We start from the raw sequence: 17,526 nt of genomic DNA, 5'->3' as shown, positions 1-17,526 counted from the left end.
TGGGTCACGCATGTGCGGCGGTGCCGTTGCCATGACCACATCCATGGAGCTCTTGGAGAGGGATAAAATGCCTGCATGATCATCTCCGTCCTCTGACACCATAGCGTTCGCTCCACTGGAGTAGGAGACTGACTGACTGACTGAAGACCAGACCGGCTGGTAGTTTTCAGACACAGGGCGCCCGGGCCTCGCCATGGCAACACAACAAACCTGCAAATAAAGACATATCGTAGTGTTTAATTGCTCTTTCTCCATAGACCTTCCATAACAAAAAGGTTTTAAAGGCATGCAGCTGCTGCGATTTAGACTTTTTCCTAATTGATTTGGGTTTATGGTAGCGGAGGTCTCTTTAGCTGTTTTCGAATAAATAGAAAGAGTTGGAGGAAAGTACATGAGGTTAAAGATGCTGGTTGTAGATGCATGTTACATGTTAAAACATTTTCCAGTTTGGGATCAATAAAGTACCTCTTATCTTTATCTTATGTTGTAGAAATATGTTTTGACGAGGCTTATTGAGCCTAAAATATGATGACCTGATTCTTATTATGGTATACTCAGCTGTGATTGGCTAGTAGGTGGATTGTGTTCCCGCTGAACAGAGTAAGGCTATCTTCCCCAAATGTTCCAGTCTGTATGCTAAACTAAGATAACTCCCTGGCTCATATGTCTCATACAGACATGCGAGTGGGATCAATCTTCCTATCTCTGCAAGAAAGCACATACAATATATATGTCAAAATGTCAAATGTAACTATTCCTTTAATCTTTAATAGCTTTCTGACTGAAACACACCCTGATCCCACTTAACTCACAAACAAACACACACAAACACACACACACACAAACAACCATACACCCACAGGAACGACCAGATTAGCCTAATAGGATTACACAGTCCAGATTATTTGATCATTCAAACAAATGTAGTTTGATCGAAACAGATTAAAAGAGCAGGAGGGATGAAAAAAGACAGTGACAATGAAGAGACAATAATAAATTGCAATTATGTAATAACCGCTCCAATAGCTTGTTTCCCCTTATTTACAGTTTCTGTTTATTTACGATTTAAAAATACATTTATACCAGCTCTTCATTCTCTCTCTTACTAAAACCAACACTTGTACTCTGTCTTATTTTGTAGAAACATATAAATCCATGTTGAGTTTAAAATAGCTGCCAAGTCCTGCTCTGTCCTAATGTGACTTCCCAGTGTTTCCACCACACCTGACAACTACTTGTAGTGTGTTCGCACTGGAAAAATAAAAAGCCAGTTAACCCACATATGTAGTGCAGTATCAGAGAAATGACAACAAATATAATCTTACCTTTATGTTCACACCTTCTGTTCTGTTCCTCTGCCTTGCCACAGAGCAGATTGTGCTAAATGGCGTCTTTCCTTCCTCCCGTCATTCCTCCCACTCTTTTTCCAACTTTTCTAAGAATAACTCTCTAATTTACAGCCAACTTCAAAGCCTTAAATATTCTGACTAAGTCTTCTCTCACAAATGGACTTCATGTGTAGTTGTCTGCGATGTAACAATGAGAATATCTCTATCTGAATGTGTACATATATGTGTGTAAAGGAGAGAGGGCCATTACTCCACCTTTAGCTCTGAGGATTAGCTGTCATCGCATTAGCTGCCGTCCAATCTCTGAACAGATTGTGTGCGTGGGTGTGCGTGTGGCTAATGAGCATTTGATTCTCAGTTAAAATCAGATCAGTGTTAAGAGCAGTCATGTTGCATGTATAATATTTGGTTATTAACATATGTACTGTATCAAATTCCATGGCAATCCATGAAATGTGATACAGGTTGTCACACAGTTAAAACTTAAAACCATAAACATTAACCTCATAGCCGTGCTGGAGAAAAAGTCAGTGGATAAAGATAAGAGTAGGATTTGTGAGTACTGTGGATGTCTGTCATTGCACTTCTTTCAATTATTAATCAGATATTTCAGTTTGGTTGATAAAGTGTTGCACTCACTCCCTTGATGTTGCCAATGCCAGACCAAAACTGTGCTATTTTAGTAACTTAAAGTAATAACTTTGAAGATTTTGATCTAAATAAATGTTGGTCAAGTTTCTGTTTCTTGTGGAATCAGGTAACACAACAGTTATTGAACCTGTGACCCAGTGGTGATAGTACTGCAATATGTAAATATTTGCATTAATACAAACTTGGTGTCTTAAGCATCATTCTTTCAAGGAAAAGTTTCCAAAACGGAAATAAATGTCCTGCTTCTGCAGCTATTACATTTAAAGGAGACCTATCATGCTATATTTAAATGATATAGTGTATGACCATACCTATATAAGGTATATTTATACATTTTATTTCTCAAAATACCAAACAGATCATTTTTTAGCCATGCCTCGTTTCGCTCATTTTCGCTCTATTCCAAGCCTGTCTTTGAAAATTCTGAGCAGCAGCTGACCACGCCCCCCTGCAGAAGAGCGGGGCATGAGCCAGCGAGAGTCACGTTACCATGCTTGCTGTGATTACGAGTGTGGAATAAACATGTCATCTCAGAGCAATGCATGTGTTCAAGCATATTATCAATTATCAAAGCTACATGCGACATGCTACATACTACAAGCTAGAGATAGCTTTATCAGGAAAAACACCGCTAAATAAAAACTTACAGCTTCAAAATTGGATGTGTCCTCACTGGCCTGGTCCCGGATGGTTGGTATTGATCCCGGGTTTAGCATTAGTTTGGAGGCATATCCGTGTTGGACTTGAGAGAAGTTCATAAACATGTCCGTCGTAAAATGTTTGGAACAGTCACACAAACAGAAATCTGCCGTGGTCTTCTGGCACATGTCTCTTGAAAATGAAGTCTAGCCACAGATTATTTTCTTTTTCCACTGATGGCATTGCATGCAGTCCCCTGTCCCGAGTCTTGCAGCCAACAACAGCACAACGTTTAACTGGCTTAGACATCCTGGCAAGAGCAGGCAAAAACACAGATGTGACTGGGGTTGATTTAGCCTGCCGATAGCCTATATGCGAATGAGAGGTTTGGCAATGCACGTGGCCGTGGCTCATTCCCCTGATAGGTGGAGAGTTGACCAATAAGCGGAGCACGTCTTTGTGACGTAGAAAATAATTGAAATCTGGATCCGTTTTTTTCAGATCCGTTGCAGCCCCTTTTTTAGAGATTTGGCTAAGGAGGAAAATAGAGAGGGTTGTGTTTTCTGACACTTGGTGAGTTCCCTGGAACACCGGGGACACATTCATGTATAAAAGACGTACAAAGGTGCATTTTGCATGATACAGTAGGTCCCCTTTAAAGCATTCAACTAGCGTTGCAGGTTTACCTTAATTATGAATTACGAATAATGATGAATTGGAAATGAAAAGTGTTTGACAATGAGCTTGACACTGACTGCTATTAATCAACAAAGGGTCTACAACAAGATGTAACATCTACCCTCTTCTCATGGTTTCTCACAGAATGATGGAAAAACTACAATTATTGCCAAACGTCTTATTTTTAAACAGTTTGTTTCGAAAATGTAATATGTGTTGATGTAAAAATGGTGTACAAAATCAACCAGGACTGAAATCTTAAGGATGTTACTTTAATTTCAAACTCTGTACACCATGTCATGCATTCTGTATGTCCGTCATGTCATTTGTTATATTTGTAAAATTGATGGACTGATTAAGTTAATGAGAATAGGCCAAACGACGAAAATAAAAATACATTAGAGAATCTAAAAAACAACAGCATAGTTTAAATGATTGGCTTTAATGTTCACTTTTGGTAACTTGTAAATCTTAAATGAGTGGTATGGTCCTTTAAAGGGGTGCCCCCGTGTAGCCACAGATAACAGCGTGACATGGTGAGAACCATCCAGCTGTGTCATACTCTCTACACACTGCACACACTCTTCACTGCTAAACAAAAAGAGACTAACATTAACAACTAGTGCTTCAGCTTCAAAACAATCATGGCAGGTAAGCTGTACACTGACTTAAAAGATATACTCTAGAAAATACTCTCGCTCTTATGATCTTTGTGTATGTGGTTATTTAGACCAGGCGTTACTCGTGGCTGTTGGTCTGTCTGTGGGTCTCCTGCTGCTGCTGGGGCTGATGGTGTACTACCTGTGGAGGAGGAAGAAGAAGAAGAAGGGTCGGAGTCAGTACGAGGAGCTGCTCTCTACCGCACCGTCAGTACCAGCATGCACTGCTCCGGTTATCCTCGTGTCTAAGGAGTCCTGGACCAGGTCAGTAAAAAACATGAAAGGAGCAAGAAGGGCGCTTGAATTGCAACAATTGTGGGGAAAAACATGTAGCATCTTAGACCCTGAAACCACTGCTTCTTAGAACAAATATCTCAATGAGGTTCTTGAAAGAAAAGGACTTGCAGCCTTATTTGATTACAGTGCTTAGTTCAATACTCGTCAATTATGACATTCAGGTTCAACATGACCATTGCCAAGGATGCTCTGATCATAGAACCACGTCAAATCATATTAAACATCAGAAAGAAGTCTGAAAATAAATACAGTGTTCAGTTTTCTGTCCCTGAAATATTTTCAATATCATTTGAACTAATACATTCAAATCAATGCAGAATTGTATTGCTATATTGGACATGTAGGAAACAATTATTTTTTAAATAGTATTTTTGTGTAATTTCAATTTTATTTGAATATTTAAAGAAAAATCTGCATTTGTTTTTGTTGAAACTGTCTATTGTTTTCAGTAGCTTCCATATCATGTGACCTTGCAACTCAACATCAATGCAGCTTTGTTTCACTCAACTGGATAAGTAGGACACAGCTCTTTGTGTAGGATCTTGTCCACTTTTTTACTTTTTTAGTGAATATTTGTATAATTGTGTGTTTGTTTGTGTGCGTGCCAATTAAAGGCCAAGTGAGATCCCTTTCACCTTGCCTCCTCGCTTCACGTCACAAAATCATGCTGATCCCAAAAATGAGGAGGAGAAAGAAGACAAAGAGGAGGAGATGAAGATGGAGGCCCAGAGGCCACTGGCCCATCGTGGGTCACTCTCAGTAAGGAGTAAGTCTTTACTGCCTCTGCATTGTTGACACTGGTTGTGTATAGTACTTTTGAGTTTTGGTGTGAAATAAAGTCATTTTTAAATAAAATTCAGGTATAATACAGGGACTAACTAATGCGGCCTATTAAGAGAACATGACTTTCTACATGACACATAACACACAATTACTGGATTGAAGGGGATATTGGATTGTGGGGTGGAATAAAGGTATTTCAATTCAATTCAAATAGCTTTATTAGAATAATTATGACCTTACTGACATACAGGATTGCCAAAGCTTGTTACAAGTGCGACATCTATACATAAGTATACATTTGAAATGTACTGTTAAGTTCATAAACATTTTAAAGAAATGCAAGAATAATATGTTTTCTTTACACGAAAAAAATATTTTAACATGAACTAGAAAATCCATTTAAAAATAAATAAATCAAATATTATTTTACTACCAAAGACTATTAAAAAATCATTTAATAAAAAACCAATATATAAGGAAACTAAACTATCTCTTTTATAAGTTATTTGGACCCAACACACTCCCTAACACGTGTCTCCATCAGTGTGGTACCCGGTGGGCACGGTGCTGGCCGGTCTCTACTCTTCCCCCCCTCTGAACGAGGTGGTGGCCCCTCCTCCCGGCATGGCCACCCGCCTCTGCTTCTCCGTGGAGTACCGGCACAGCACCGAGCAGCTCATGGTATCCTTGCTCCGCCTCGCCAACCTCCCTCCTCGTTTCCACGGCAACGTCACACTGATTGAGATCCGGCTTCTCCCTGACGACCGGCGGCCCCGCCAGGCCAAGGCCCGAGGCACGGGGCCCGACCCCGAGTTCAACGACTGCTTCGTTTTCCAGGTGAAGGCATGGAAGGCTCAACGAATATTTGATGATTTGTTTCACACACATAAAAATCCCACTGTAGAAATATGAAGTACATGTGAAGATGTGGAACAAACATGATGGCTTTTATCAGGGCCGGCCCTAGACTTATGGGGGCCCTAAGCGAGCTTTGGCTTGCCCCCCCCCCCGCGCGCGCGTTCCCACTACACACAACACGGAACCAACTTTTGTCTTATGATGTTAGCATAAGCACACATATTGTATAAATAACCATGTAAATACCGTGGACCTAACCTCCTCTAGGGGGGTCCGGGGGCATGCTCCCCCGGGAAGATATATATTTTTAAATATTGAAGTTAAAAGCATCAATCTGGTGCACTTTGAGAGCAAAATGAAGAGATCTATGGATACTAGGGGTGTAACGGTATCCGTATTCGTCCCGTACCGTCACTGTTCGGACGTCACGGTTCGGCACATGCAGTCACACGACGAATACGCCTTTTTTTTACGAGTGGGAAAAAAGTCTCCATATTTCCATTCAACTCACTGGTTGGTCTGGTGTCTTGCCTCTGTTGCATTCACTGAACACGGGAAATTACAATCCTGCCGTCCTCTCTAGTGTCATGATGAGGTTCAGGTAAAGCACTGTTAATGTATTATATTATTGACTCAATAATATAATACATGACTTTGAGAGTAGGCAATCTAGGCATATTAACACAATTAATTAAACAGGCGACGGTGTTCTGAGATTTTTTTATTTTTTTGCTAGGGGGGCCCCTTAGTGGCTGTGGGCCCTAAGCGGCCGCTTATGTTGCTTAATGGGTCGGGCCGGCTCTGGCTTTTATAAATAAAACCCAGGAGAACATACAGAAGGTCAAATGTAAACACACAAAACCACCATTTCATTGTATGCTCTTATGTTTCCCTGCACAGGTTTCAGGTGTGTGTGTGCCTCAGAGCACCCTGAGTGTGTGTGTGCTCAGTGTGGGTCAGGACGGAAAACGCCACGCGGTGGGCAGGGTGCTGTTTCCTCTAGAGGGGGAGCTCGCTGGGGCCGGCAGGGTGCTCTGGAGGGACCTGGAGACAGAGGACGACACACAGGTACCAGGATGTAACGTTTACTCAAGTGCTGTACTTGAGAACAAGTTTAATATGCTTGTCTTTAAGTATTTCCATTGTATGTAACTTTATACTTCTTGCCAATTACATTTGACTGACAGCTTTAGTTATAGTTGATGTGTTGAATTTGAATCTTTTGGATGAACTGAAGGAAAAGGTGTTCCTTTAAAAGTTGAGAAAACTCTTCTTAGAAATCCCCTATTTTTCAAAATGCACTTCTTCATGTCTTTTATACATTAATATGTGTCCTCTGTGTTAAGAGATTAGGAAAGTTCCAGGAAAAAAGACCCCCTCTCTTTTTATCCTGATCCATCTATATAAAAACCTGTCAGAAAATGAGCTGATCAGATTTTGGCCACGTTGTGATGTCACAATGTTTTTTTGGTTGTGCAACCATTAGCCAATAACAAACCGAGGGGATTATGGGATGCTACAATGATCTGTCTGGTATTTCGAGCCAAACGCTTCACAGACATGATTCTTATATTTCTGAGACCTATAATATATTATTGAAAAATAGTATAATAGTGCTAATAATAAATAATAAATGCTGGAGTTTTTCACGCTGTGGTTTGAGTACTTTTAATGAACATATCTTCCACCCCTGCCAGGTAAACACATGAATAAATTGCTTACATGTGCACAAAATTGTTCCTGGAAGCTTATAATCTTTGTCTTCTCTGTCAGTGTTCTGAGCTGGGTGATGTCCAGATATCTCTCAGCTACAGTCCGTCTCTGCAGCGCCTCTCTGTGGTGGTTCCCAGGGCTCGAGGCCTGCAGCTGCTCACAGAAGCAGGTACGAGGGGTTTCATGTGAGGGAAAGATCATGGTTCTGACTCTGCAAACCAAACTCTATGGAAGCTCACAGTCATACAAGAGGAAAAAAGAAGACCCCCCCATTATAATGACAAATGTTCTCGAAATAATGACTTGGTTGCTCAGAATAATGACTCCTATTATTGAGTGATAATAAGTCAATACTTCACTTAAAATAAAGAAATCTATTCATTTTTAGATATTATGTTGATAGTAAGTCAACATATCAAAAACACTCCTCGTTTTTTTTCTGATATTATGTCAGTCTTTTGAGATACTCAGTCATTATTTGGGGAATATTAGTAGTCTGAAGTCTATCAATGGAGTCACATCGCCTGTGTGCTTCCCAGGTGTGTGTGTCCAGGTGAGTTTACAGATACACACTCAGGTGGTGAAGATGAAGCGCAGCTGTGTGGCGAATAGCGAAAACGACCCCTGTTTCGACCACAGGACGACGTTTAAACTGCGCTCGCAGCACCTGGACGAGGCCTGTCTGAGATTTGAGCTGCAGCAGCCGAACCCCGTCCGCTCAGGTGAAAGGGTTAACATTATGTGCATGCTATCTGCTGCATTAGCTTCAGTATCAGGTCAGTGTGTATTCACCCTGGCTCTGCTCCGTCTTTCTTGCTCCCACAGAGCCTCCTGCCCTGCTGGGAGTGCTGGTGTTGGGTCCCTTCATGTACGCCAAGGGCCCGCAGCTGCAGCACTGGATGGACATGGTCAACACACCGCAGGAGCCGGTCCAACTGTGGCACAAACTGAGAAGGGCCACTTAGTACACATATCATACACACATCATGCGTATATTTAGGATTGTCAAAATAAAATTGCCTAAGTTTAATAACGGAACAAGTTCTCTCGATTCCAATATTTTTGCAACTGCTGATTAAGAATCTTGCAACTTTACAGGGCATGTAGGTGGAATACAGCGACCAGTAGGAGCGACTATCTTGTCTTTTCTGTCATCCTTTGGGTTGATATTTTATAAACTGTACGATAACTTAATCAAAGTTATTTGTATTATTACTGTGCAGACAAAATAAGTTTAATTCTTTAAAAAATCTGAACCAGATCTTTTTCTAAAGATATAAAGTTAGCAAAATCAATCAAATTCAGGTAAATTATGCTTGATACTTGAATACGCTTTGAGAAAACAAGCAGCCTATATATCACATATTTTCAAAGGTTTTATTTTATTTTGTTACATAAAGTGTTGGCAGCACATTCTTTAAAACAGGAGCCTCAAATTGTTTCTAATAAGGGGAAATATGAAGGGTCTATTTTAAGTTTGTTATGCAAATACATCTTTTTTTTATCAACTTAGATTTGTTAGAACATTGTTTGTATTTGAAAAGTGGCCTTATTAACAGATGAATACTACTGTGTAATATATGTTTAGATATATATTTCAGAATTACAATATAAGCATGAATTTGCTTAGGGCCAATTCAAAATGGACAACCGGCCGCAGTTGTCCCCCAGGCCGTTGTTCATGCCGTAGTTGGCTGAGCTAAATGAATGAAAGCTGATGAAAAAGTGAACTCGGTACTTCCGGATGGCGTCCAGCAGGTGGCGACCTCCTCCAATGAATGAGTGTGCGCAGCCGCAGTTTTGGGGTTGAACCGGAAGTAAATGAGTCGCTGAAATCATGGGCCTTATGCGCTGATGCTGAGCTAAACGTTATTTTATCAGTCATATCGGTGGTTCATATCCTGTTATAACAACATGAAGATAAATGAAAACACGTTACTGGAGGGAAAACAAGTCGTGTTGGTTCCTTACAACGCAGAGCACGTGCCCAGGTATTACTAACAGATGCTGTCTCTGTTATCTTTATTATTACATTTAGTCTGTATCTTTTATTCTCATTTCTGCGCCTTTGTGTTTGCATTTTTCTCAGCTCATGTCTCCTTAGTGTTTCTATTATTACCTTTACATTTGGCCGTTTTTTCTTTTGTGTGAAATCAATTGCAGATTGTACATTTCCTTTTAAGAGTCTGAAATGAAATTATTTAGTGTATGTGAAAGTAATTTACTTAAGTATTTCCCTATGCGATTTTACATTTCTACTTCTACTATGTACTACACTTTGGAAATACTGTTACTCTTTATATGACATGTTACGTTTTAGACCATAATTATAAAATGTAAATTAATAAATTATAATATTTACTGATGGACAAAGAGACTCAGCAGAATATCAAGTAATTCAGGTAAAGCCTTATTCTGCATGTTATGTCTGTCTGTTTCAGGTACCATGAGTGGATGAAGTCTCCTGAGCTGCAGCAGCTGACCGCCTCAGAGCCGCTCAACCTGGAGCAGGAGTACGAGATGCAGCAGAGCTGGAGGGAAGATGATGACAGTAAGGGGTCGTCTTCCTGCAGGGTGCACTCAGAAAACACTTTCATCCGTTAAAAATGCTGCAAAAAGCCGTATTTATGAGTTAACTTGAATCAAATATCTTAACATTAGATCTTGAATTGATGCACATGTACTATTTCCACCTTTTGGTTAAAAGAAAACTGGTTTGAATTGAAATGTTTTCACTTAAATCTTTTCAGAGTGCACGTTCATCATCTTGGACAAGCAGCGGTGGGCAGACGGCAACGCAGGGGAGGAGCAGTGCATGGTGGGAGATGTCAACATCTTTCTGACGGACCCCACAGACCCGTCCCTGGCTGAGCTGGAGGTCATGGTAGCAGGTGAAGCCCGGCGTCTTATCTAAAAGCAAAGGCTTTCCAAACGCCTACAATCATGTTTTTTTTTTTATTCTAACCATTTCCCTCATTTATGTCAACACTAAAAAAAAACGTTGTATTCTGAATTCTATGGTACTTATGAAGTTCTTTGGTTACAACAGAGCCAAGTCACAGAGGCAAGGGCATCGGGAAAGAGGTGACGCGCATGATGATGAGCTATGGTGAGCATCTTCTAGTCTTTCAGGGCGGGAAAATAAATAAACATGTGCTGTTACTTAAAGCTCAGAGACAGTGACAGGTTAAAGCCACTGTGTGCAATTAGAGGATTCCTTATTGGTATCCCCCCATGGTAACGGTAACTAACTCTCAATAATTTACAAATATTGGAAAAAAAGAGAATTGATATACAATATATTTCCAATTCCCACGATTGTTACCAATACATTGTGGAAGAAATATGTGCCCAACATGCTTTGTATGTATCGAACTTCTTGCATTTTCATAACCTTGTGGAGTTTTGGGGTGATTTTTGAGAATAAAATATGCCTTTCAAAGTGTTAGTCATGTTTCTTTGATTCTCAGGTAGTGTAATCTGCTACGACCATCATCACAGCTCCTGTCTTCACTGAAAATGAGATACAGTTAAATCACTTGCAACTGACTGATTAGGACAAAACAACATCTTGTATGAGGTTTATGAAAGCTTCACATTAACCTTCAAATGAATCGTCAGATTTATTTGTTTTCTCCAGAAAAAGATCTGAACGATTTATAAAATGCAACATTCTCTTAAAAATCCAACACACAGTGGCTTTGACATAGTCTGAGCTGGAAAGAAAATATTTCTGCTATAGCTTTCCGTCTATAATTCCTTCCTGACTCCCTTGAGACTTAATCCAGCATTTTGGAGTAAACTGCTTACAGATTGTGATTAACAGTTGTCATCTTGTCTTCCACCAGGAGTCACTAAACTCGGTGTCAAACAGTTTGAAGTGAAAATTGGTCTGGACAACCAAGTCAGCATCGCCATGTTCAAGAAACTCCACTTCCAGGAGGTAATGAAACCTTAAAGTCATTGTGTGTGATTGCTCCAGAATAATTTAGTAAGTGAATCCACCCATCGTCTTCCTGTCTGCCGCAGGTGTCGGTGTCTAAGGTGTTCAAGGAGATGACCCTGGAGATAAGGGTGGACGACTTGGTCCGGGCGAAGCTGCTGCACGACACGGCCCACATGAAGGAGAGAGACTACGGACAGACCTGCAGGAACAGACAGGAGCTGGTTTCCAAGTGAAGAGCTGAGCTGCCGTCACGTCCCACACAACACTTCCAGCTTCAAAGATTATCATTCTGAAATGTGGTGCGTGCTTGGACATTTACACACATCTGTAGAGACGAGAAGCACATTTGATAGTGAGGAGTTACTGGTTGTTTATGTTAGTATTTTATGTTGGGATGTATTACTAATATATTTCCCACCACTTCATTTCAGAGGGGAACATTGTACTGTTTTCATCATATTTATCTGACAGCTGGGGTTACTAGTAACACAATGGTATGTTGACACAACAACATGTCATTCCAAAATAAAGGCTTTTAATCTGCTGCTAGAAAAAAAAACTGTGGCAATATTTTGTGTATTGCAGATCCATTTTTTAATCCAACATAAGTTACATTTCACGTATTTTAAAACATTGTTCAGGCTCTCTGAAAACATACTTCTCACTGTTTTCGCTCTCCCATTTTTTCTTATTATATCTTCACCTTATTTCATTTTCTGTTTTATTCTCTCTGAAGACATTGAACTCTCCTCCTGTTTTTACTACTCTATTACTGATTTTTTCATGCATATGAGATGACATTTAACTGCAAAGACTTGAGTAAAACATCTGTAAAACTTTTACTTGTAGTGTTGTGTGTTTCTGTTTCGTGTTGCCCCTTTTTCCAAATGTATTCCACCTACGTAGACTAAATAAAATTAAAATAATATCACGTGTTACCAAGTGAGCTTTAAGGGTGCAGGAGGTGAATTGTGTTACTTTAAACCGATCCAGGCTGGCTGTTTCCTAGCCATAATCAGCAGGTTTGTGTTTTGAATCTAGATTAGTCATCCCTTTCCCTGAAACATTTGTGGGAGAGAGAGAAATAACATATCAATGATCGTCCGGTGGTTTTTAGCGGAAGTTAATAATTTTATTAGGGTTGGTGTCCAATTAAATGTTCCACAATTGACAATACAAAACTTCTAAATGTAGCTTTTACAAAGCATTAAGGATCCTAACATCAGTGGACTTGGAATTACATACAAGCAGGGTTAGGAGTAAACATTTTAAGTGCATATTAAATGATGTGGTAAAGAGTGGCATTTTCCGGTGCACTACCAGTAAAGGCTTAATTGCAGTAAAACACATCTGTTGTACATTACTACAAACATATCTGTCTCTTCTTTCTCCTAATTGAAACATTAGTCTGCTATCTTACTCTTAATTTTCTCGCTTTAAAACCGAAAGGCTGGTAAGATCAATTTCCAACAGCAGGAGCTTTATTGAACAGCTTTTATATCACACTAATGACCTAGAGTGTGTATTGGAATAATAGAAGTCTGACTTTCAAACCTCAGTGTGTTTTTCCTCCTGTTTCAGTCACCAGTTTTAACGTTTTAGACATTCATGAAGGTTTGGGATGTACGTTACATTACAATGACCAGTAAACTAATCTGGGTACCACTTTACAACTACCCTTATAAAGGATTCATAAAGGCTTTATTTTAGTTTATGAATTACATTACATTTAGCTGTCGCTTTTATCCAAAGCGACTTACAATAAGTGCATTCGACCAAGAAGACACAACCTTGAAGAAAACAGAATCATATAAGTACATCAGGTTTCATAGAGCCAAACATTTCAAGTGCTACTCAACTGGCTTTAGGTAAGCCAGTCCTTAGTTAGTATATAAGTGCTCTGTTAGCAGTTCTTTGTTAGAATTAGGTTGTAAACACTTTATTAATTATTAAGAACCATTTATAAACCAGTTCTAACATAGATCATACATCAACACAGGTTCACTATTTGGCAAGATGACTAAGCCTTATATTGGCTACTTAGCGAGAATCAACTCAGTGAACAACAGACACCAAGGATGCTGGCTGATGAAGAAGACGAAGTAAGCTAGGTAGCCAATATAAGGCTTAGCAGTACAGATAAATGTGGGCTCACTATTTGGCAAGCAACCGGTCACAGTCGCCCTGTTTATCTCATGTCTTATAAAAGCTTATTAATGATTTATAAAGTGTTCACAACCTAATTAATAAATGAATTACAAACTATTGGTAAACCCTTTATAAGGGTAGTCTTATTGTAAAGTGGTACCCTAATCTCAGTATCACAATATGAAAGTAATGTAGCCTGATTACATTACTTTGGGATTCAATGATTAATCAAATGCAATGCCAAGAAGTAAAATCCAATCCAATCCATTTTATTTCTATAGCACATTTAAAAACAACAGAGTTGAACAAAGTGCTGTACATCAACAACTGTATAAAAACATAGCATACATACATAAAAACAGACAGGACATGAAACAAATGTAAAACACGAGACAATGAAACCAGATCAGAAGCCACCGACTGAAAAAACAATACAAAACACTAGTAAGATAAAAACCCAAATTTAAAAGCACCAGTGTCACCTGGCCTGTAAAAGCCAGGGAAAAGAAGTGGGTTTTTAAACGAGATTTAAAAACAGGCAGAGTTGGAGCAAGTCTAACCTGGAGGTTAGAAAAGACGAAATACATTTGAAAAATGGTTTTAACTTAAGTGAACTATGTATGAAAACAGAACAATGTGAAAACCTGCCTGCATTCATCCAGTAGCCCATAGAGCAGAAACATGTTCTATATCGTATAAGGCTTCGCCCCGTGTGCAGCACTGACAGACTTATTCCACGCCCACTTATGACGTGGGCCCCACCTCCAGGCTCACTTCCGTATAAATAGGAAGTAGGCCTTACAATCCACTCCTACTTTTCTTCAGCACTCCGTTGCAGAAGCATTGACAGGAAAAACAAGTTATTTTAAGAGCTACTTACTGAAAAACAAACATTCCTCCTAAAAAGCTTTGTTTTTCTGGTAAGGAAAGTCAAGGCTGCGTTAGGAATTGCCCCGTGTGCGGGTCGGGCTACATTATGAGTTTTGACAGGCAGTCCTGCCTGGGAATAGAGCATGCGAACGCTGCTCTTACTCCCGGGGTATCATGCTCGCATTGTGCCCGTCTACCGCTGGCCCTCAGACAGCAGAGAGCGGACGCTCTCGCTGCTGCAGAGGTCGAGGACGATTGGCCTGTCCAGGAGGAGTAGGCTACTCCGGGGACAAAGCCCTTGACTTCCTGGATCCAAATGGCGGGCACGAGTCGGACGACTACGTCCCCTCCATTCAGGGATCACCGGGTGATTCCCCCATTATCTCTCCCCTCCGGACGGAGGAGACAGGTAGGGGACCCGGGGTAGGTCCGGTGTATGATCCTGTGATCCCTATCTCCGCCACCACGGCGTTGCCGTCGATTGGCGGGATACTCCTGGAACTTCCGGAGATTATATCCAAGGCGGCCGCCTGGAGAAATCTCCCCGTTCCCCTAGCTCAGGAGAGCTCGCCTCCGGATGATATGTCCGGGGTGTTCTCCCGGGTACACAGGGTAAGGAGTGACCCGGTCTGGCCACGCTTCCGACCGTGCCTCCTCTAGAGCCGAACCTCACGGCGTTCTTTGGGGCTAGGCAGGCCAGCACGGTTACCGGACGGCAATCCATGCTGGCTGCCTCCAAAGATCGGTTTGTCGCCCGACAGACGGACCGAATGCACCAGTGTGCGTTTCAGGCGTCAGCGGCGGCGAACAATATAGCGTTGCTGTCAAACTCCATGGTGGAAATGTCCGAGCAGTCAAAGACTATGTCCTCAGTGGAGGCTGAGGAGATAGGTAAGGCGGCCAGTACTGCACTTACACTGTGCGCAGCAGTCGCAGTCTCGCAGGCGCGGATTGCGGCGTGGGCGACACAGGTCCACCGGTATCTCTGGCTACAGCAGGGGAATATACTGGAGGGTGCAGGAAAGGATCTGCTGGAGGCTCCAATCAGTCCGGACGGACTATTTGGACCACAGTTCCACACCATGGTGGAGACTATGAAGTCTGCGGCAGAGCAGGCAGACGACATAAGGCGTCACCTTAGCTGGCTTCAGGATAAGCGTCCTCAGCAATGCAGCGGCAGCAACGACAGCACCCGCAACAGTCTCAACGGGGGCAGCGCGGACAGCGGCGAGAGCAACAACGGCGTCAGAATCGCCCTTCGGCAGCTGGGGCTCCATCCCAGGTCTCCGCTCCTCCGCCGCAGAGACAGGCTCCGCAGGAGGGGAAGGAAGAACCCCCGCTCCTGGTCTGCTCCTCCGAGAGAACCTCCGAGGAAGCAGAACCGAAGATGACTCTTTGGGGAGGTTATGTGGGAAGAGAGAATTGTTAATAAAAATGATTCAAATCTCAACAGTGTGTCTGTTGCAACTGTGTCTCACGTATCCCCCACACTAGTCAGGCCGGCTGACATTAATCTATTGATTAAAAGGCAGCAGGACTTGTTGCATAATCCATCTGTTTTTAACCTGTCGGTTAATAAACAGAGGGACTCGCCGTTTGAGCCAGCTGTGTCTAATCTGTCGGTTAGCAAACAGCTAGGCTCGCTGTATAAGCCTGCGGTATTTAACCAGTCGGTTATAAGACAGCAGGGCTTGACATTTAAATCGGCCGCTTCTACCCTTTTGGGTAGCAAGCAGCGCGGTGTTTACTCTGTCTCAGTTGTGCCTACACACAGTCGTATTAAGCCTAGCACGGCTGTTACGCATGAGGTGAAAAGAACTGCACACACCTCCGCGAGTGGGAGGTGCCTTACCCCCCCCCGCAGTTCAAGGGGATTCAGGAAACACTTCTGTCATCCCAAGAACAGTGTCTTGCGCTCCAGTCAGAGCTGCGGAAACTCCTGTTAAAGAGAGCAATTTCCAGGGTTCCTCAAGGGGAAGAAAATCAGGGGTTTTACTCCCGTTATTTTCTTATCCCGAAAAAGACCAGGGGGATGAGACCCATCCTAGATCTGTCAGCATTCAACAGAGTGATATACGTGCTGACAATCAAACAGGTAATGGAGTGTGTTCACCAGGGAGATTGGTGCACCTCCATAGACCTAAAGGATGCTTACTTCCACATAACCATCATCCCAAAACACAGGAAATTCCTGCGTTTTTCATTCCAGGGAATAGCGTACCAGTTCAATCGACTGCCGTTCGGATATTCCCTGGCTCCATGCACTTTTTCAAAGTGTGTGGAGACGGCGCTGGAGCCGCTACGCAGAGGTGGAATGAGAGTGTTATTTTATCTGGACGACCTGCTGTTGCTGGCTCGCTCCAGAGAGGAAGCTGCTTTACAGACGGTACAACTCGTATCTCACCTGTCAAGCCTGGGTTTCATAATCAATTGGGAGAAGAGCTGTCCTCTTCCCTCCCAGATCATCATGTATCTGGGAATGGAATTCAACTCAGCCCGCATGAGAGCACGACTCTCACAGCGGAGAGTGGAGAATTTGACAGCTCTCCTCAGGCGCGTCACACCCGGTAGGGTGGTGACAGCCCTTTCCGTGATGCAGCTGGTGGGCATGATGTCAGCTGGTCACGTGGTGATTCCCCTGGGTCTCCTTTACATGAGGAGACTTCAGAGGTGGTTTATTCGCCTGCGCATCAACCCCGTGCGTCAGAAGAGATGCAGGGTGTGCATTCCTCTATCCGTATGTGTCACGATCTGTCTTTATGGTGTTTTGTCTCGTCTTGTTTCATGTTTTATTCTGAAAGGTCTTCACCTCCTGTCTTGCCTGTTTCTGTCTGCGTTGTGTCTTGTTTGGATTTGTCTGTGGTTCCCTGTCGTTAGTTTCCCTGGTGTGTCTGATTACCCGATTGTGTTCACCTGTGGCCCCTGTGTTTTCTCC

At 42.0% G+C, this 17,526-nt stretch overlaps 2 protein-coding genes across 2 annotated transcripts; both read left to right on the top strand.

Moving 5' to 3' along the window:
• Positions 1–3,913: 3,913 nt before the first annotated feature.
• syt15 (synaptotagmin XV) lies at positions 3,914–8,592 on the top strand. Its single transcript, XM_034211065.1, has 8 exons — positions 3,914–3,968; positions 4,048–4,240; positions 4,888–5,039; positions 5,601–5,893; positions 6,815–6,982; positions 7,688–7,796; positions 8,167–8,349; positions 8,453–8,592. The coding sequence occupies exons 1-8, from the start codon at positions 3,962–3,964 to the stop codon at positions 8,590–8,592; spliced, it is 1,245 nt and encodes a 414-aa protein (XP_034066956.1). The 5' UTR covers positions 3,914–3,961.
• Positions 8,593–9,424: 832 nt separating this feature from the next.
• Positions 9,425–12,415, top strand: nat9 (N-acetyltransferase 9 (GCN5-related, putative)). Its single transcript, XM_034213800.1, has 6 exons — positions 9,425–9,618; positions 10,069–10,178; positions 10,378–10,518; positions 10,677–10,736; positions 11,476–11,570; positions 11,657–12,415. The coding sequence occupies exons 1-6, from the start codon at positions 9,542–9,544 to the stop codon at positions 11,804–11,806; spliced, it is 633 nt and encodes a 210-aa protein (XP_034069691.1). The 5' UTR covers positions 9,425–9,541; the 3' UTR covers positions 11,807–12,415.
• The last annotated feature ends 5,111 nt before the right edge of the window (positions 12,416–17,526 follow it).

Source organism: Gymnodraco acuticeps, unplaced genomic scaffold (assembly GCF_902827175.1).
Source record: "Gymnodraco acuticeps unplaced genomic scaffold, fGymAcu1.1, whole genome shotgun sequence".
NCBI classification, from domain to species: Eukaryota; Metazoa; Chordata; class Actinopteri; order Perciformes; family Bathydraconidae; genus Gymnodraco; species Gymnodraco acuticeps.
Note: the sequence above shows the minus strand (reverse complement) of the source record. Positions and strands in the feature narration are given on the sequence as shown.

Coding starts and splice junctions, on each gene's coding strand:
- syt15 (XM_034211065.1), top strand. Junction 5,040..5,600: donor TGGGTCACTCTCAGTAAGGA/GTAAGTCTTTAC, acceptor TGTCTCCATCAG/TGTGGTACCCGGTGGGCACG. Junction 6,983..7,687: donor AGACAGAGGACGACACACAG/GTACCAGGATGT, acceptor CTTCTCTGTCAG/TGTTCTGAGCTGGGTGATGT.
- nat9 (XM_034213800.1), top strand. CDS start 9,542: ATGAAGATAAATGAAAACACGTTACTGGAGGGAAAACAAGTCGTGTTG. Junction 10,179..10,377: donor CTGGAGGGAAGATGATGACA/GTAAGGGGTCGT, acceptor AAATCTTTTCAG/AGTGCACGTTCATCATCTTG. Junction 10,519..10,676: donor GCTGGAGGTCATGGTAGCAG/GTGAAGCCCGGC, acceptor TGGTTACAACAG/AGCCAAGTCACAGAGGCAAG.